The following is a 2,826-nucleotide window of genomic DNA, read 5'->3' as shown; positions in this document are numbered from 1 at the left end:
AATAAACAGAAATCCCACTCTTCCTGGAAATAAAAGAAATCCTTACACTCTAGAGCAAAACCATCCATCCAAAAGCAAGTCTCGTTCCCGGTGGGCTCCGCCAGAGTGAAACCAAGAAAGAAAAATACCAGATGGTATCATGTCCCCATACTTTACAATTCCATCAATTTTAACAAAATCCTCAAGACCATTCACTGAAATGCAGCCCCAACTATCAGTCTCCATTGTGTTTCACAGATGGCTGCAGACACTCATTACCTCTCTTTTGATGGTGAGTTAGACCAAAAATTTCAAATTGCTTGATATGAACTGTTGCTACTTTAAGCCTAGCCACTTCCTGTTTGCTTTTCTCCCAGTTCCTTACCCTTATCAGCTTCTTCACACCGACTCTTCCACTGAGAGCTTTTCTGAAGAGCCTTCGGAAATAGCTCAAGGGCTGGATTTTCTTTTATCCTATTTCTTGAGAACATGACTTCCATATACTGGAATACTGGATACTGCTAATATGCTGTAAATTGTTTTTTGGACCTGTCACTTCTTTTGTCCCGGTGTCCTCAGTTTAAGGTCGCATTGCACGCCATGAGCCGAGGTTTATAACAGCCAGGTAATATGCTTTACACATCACTTTGTTGTGCAAAATACTATTTTACTTCTGTCAAAGTCATCCAGACCTGCAGCCTTTCGCTCCTCGAGCTTTCACAGCTCACTCCTCAGCTGAAGTGTTGAAAGCAACAGTATGGTGGGGGAGAGTACACACTCTAACACTCGGCCTTTGTAAATAAATGGTAACTTAATAACTAATTATTCTGTTATTTATTTGTTGACAATAAAATGAAAAAAGAATGAATTATGTACAGCTGATAAGATAACAATTACATTCTGATGAGATAAGAACATTTTTTGTATTAAGGCAATTAAAAAGAAAAAAAGCACAACAAGCATCTGTTGTCTGCATAATGTGAGGCTGGTCACACAACATAAGAAACATTATTAAAATATGACCCCAGAACATTACATATACATGCAGTGTGCAGGTAAAACGTTTACAGTGAACATATTTTAATCAGAACACAAATACTTTCCTGAACCTATGAGTGAACAAACTTAAATAATTACAAATACCACCCTCCCAAATGGTACATGAATGTGAGGACTTTCTTGGCCTTTCACACTGGAACATTTGCTCTTTACCTCTAATATTGCCATGACCATTGCTAGAGTACACCTTGTGCTTATCTCTGAAATACTAATAGTTTTGGCAAAACAACAGTATTTGTCATCCTGGGAAAGAAAGTCGGTCCTGTGAGTCTCTTGTGCAACTGAGTGTAATTTGAACCCTGTGAAGGCCAGTAACAAAAAAGCTGCTACTTATTAGGGAGGTGAACTGTTGAACATGCTGAATCCTTTCTGGTGTTTTACAGATCACAATAGAGAAGCAGCGAGGACCACAGAGCTTCATTTACACAAAATGTTTTATGTGTAAGAATCCGATAAAACATTTTCATGGTGAAGACTGAGAAACTTGCATAATAATGTTGCACATTCGCGGATGTTAGTTTGCTGTTTACAGTTTGAGCTGCAGCTTGCATCCAGGTTCACATGGCACCGTTTAAAACAAAACTGAAGAAATTTAGCAAATATAGACTTAAACTATAACAGCCAGCAACACATTTACGACTTGCTGTCTGCTTACAGCAACACAGAGTTGGAACAACAGCACTATCTTAAATCACTTAATTTAAATAATCGGTGTCTGTTGTTTCAGAGTCTCCCAGCACTGTGTCACCTCCAGAACGTATACTGAGCTTTAGGAAGACTTAAACAGGCTAAGAAACAATGATGGGGTAAAGTCAGCATCAAACACCTCACAACATACTCAACCACATCTTGAACTGAATCACAACCATCAACCAAAGTTTATTCTGTGATTCAGCTTCATGGTTTTTATATTTTCGCAGAATTTTTCTGGTTTAAAGTTATGATTGTACTGAAGTGGTGTCCAGCTTCAAGATCATCCCTCATTGGAGACCCGGTTTGCCTCACAGGTTGCCCTGATGTCAGTGCTCCACAACCCCCAACTCTGAACACTGGCAGTCTGTCAGGGTGCATTCCCCTTGGCTCAGCTGCCATACAGAGATTGGATTATGCACCTTGCTGTTGCAACAAAACGACTACTTTCTTTTCCTCATGTTGGTCTCCAAGTGGCCCAGCTTCTCATAGGACTGGTAGAAGACTTCCAGCTCCGAGCAGCCCCAGGCCCTCCAGACACACAGGCACCACTCCATGTTTTCCTTCTGAAAACCACATACGACTGTGTCCTTCGCCACTAGCGCTGCTTCCCTCAGGATTCTGAAAGAGAGAGAAGAGGAAGTGACACAGTGTACAGTATGTGGGAAGGGAGATAAAGTCATTTATTTGACCTCCTACTGAACTTTAAGTGTTCATATTCAGATTCAAGCTCCACAGATCAAGACTGCGCTTGCTTTGTTTTAATACACTTCCCATACTTTCATTATCTGCCATATTTGGTTTGTGAAGCAGTTCATAAGTTGGCTGCATGAAAGCCTTCTTGTAAAGCTATAATATAACTTTGCTTCTAAGGCTGATAAACCTTTTTTGACTGGTTGAGAGATGTAATCCAGATTACACATTTGACAAAGCTGAAAAATAACCGGTAGGTTCAATTCAATTCAATTTTATTTATATAGCGCCAAATTACAACAAAAGTCGCCTCAAGGCACTTCATAGGTAACAGTTGAACAGAATGTATTCATCAGTAATCAGTGAGACAAAATATTGTGTCAATGAATAAACAGTGGATTTCTA

General features: G+C 39.7%; 1 protein-coding gene across 1 annotated transcript in view; it reads right to left on the bottom strand.

Moving 5' to 3' along the window:
• Positions 1 to 794: 794 nt before the first annotated feature.
• The window catches only part of lrrk1 (leucine-rich repeat kinase 1), an 82,199-nt gene continuing 80,167 nt past the window's right edge, over positions 795 to 2,826 (bottom strand). The window contains exon 38 of the mRNA XM_086296706.1: positions 795 to 2,349. Coding sequence (XP_086152832.1) covers positions 2,172 to 2,349 — 178 coding nt within the window. The 3' untranslated portion in view covers positions 795 to 2,171. The remainder of the gene's footprint in view (positions 2,350 to 2,826) is intronic.

This window comes from Aulonocara sp. 'chitande type north' Nkhata Bay, linkage group LG1, assembly GCF_057382095.1.
Source record: "Aulonocara sp. 'chitande type north' Nkhata Bay isolate Kocher_YH1m ecotype deep benthic linkage group LG1, A_spYH_male_GT1.1, whole genome shotgun sequence".
NCBI classification, from domain to species: domain Eukaryota; kingdom Metazoa; phylum Chordata; class Actinopteri; order Cichliformes; family Cichlidae; genus Aulonocara; species Aulonocara sp. 'chitande type north' Nkhata Bay.
Note: the sequence above shows the minus strand (reverse complement) of the source record. Positions and strands in the feature narration are given on the sequence as shown.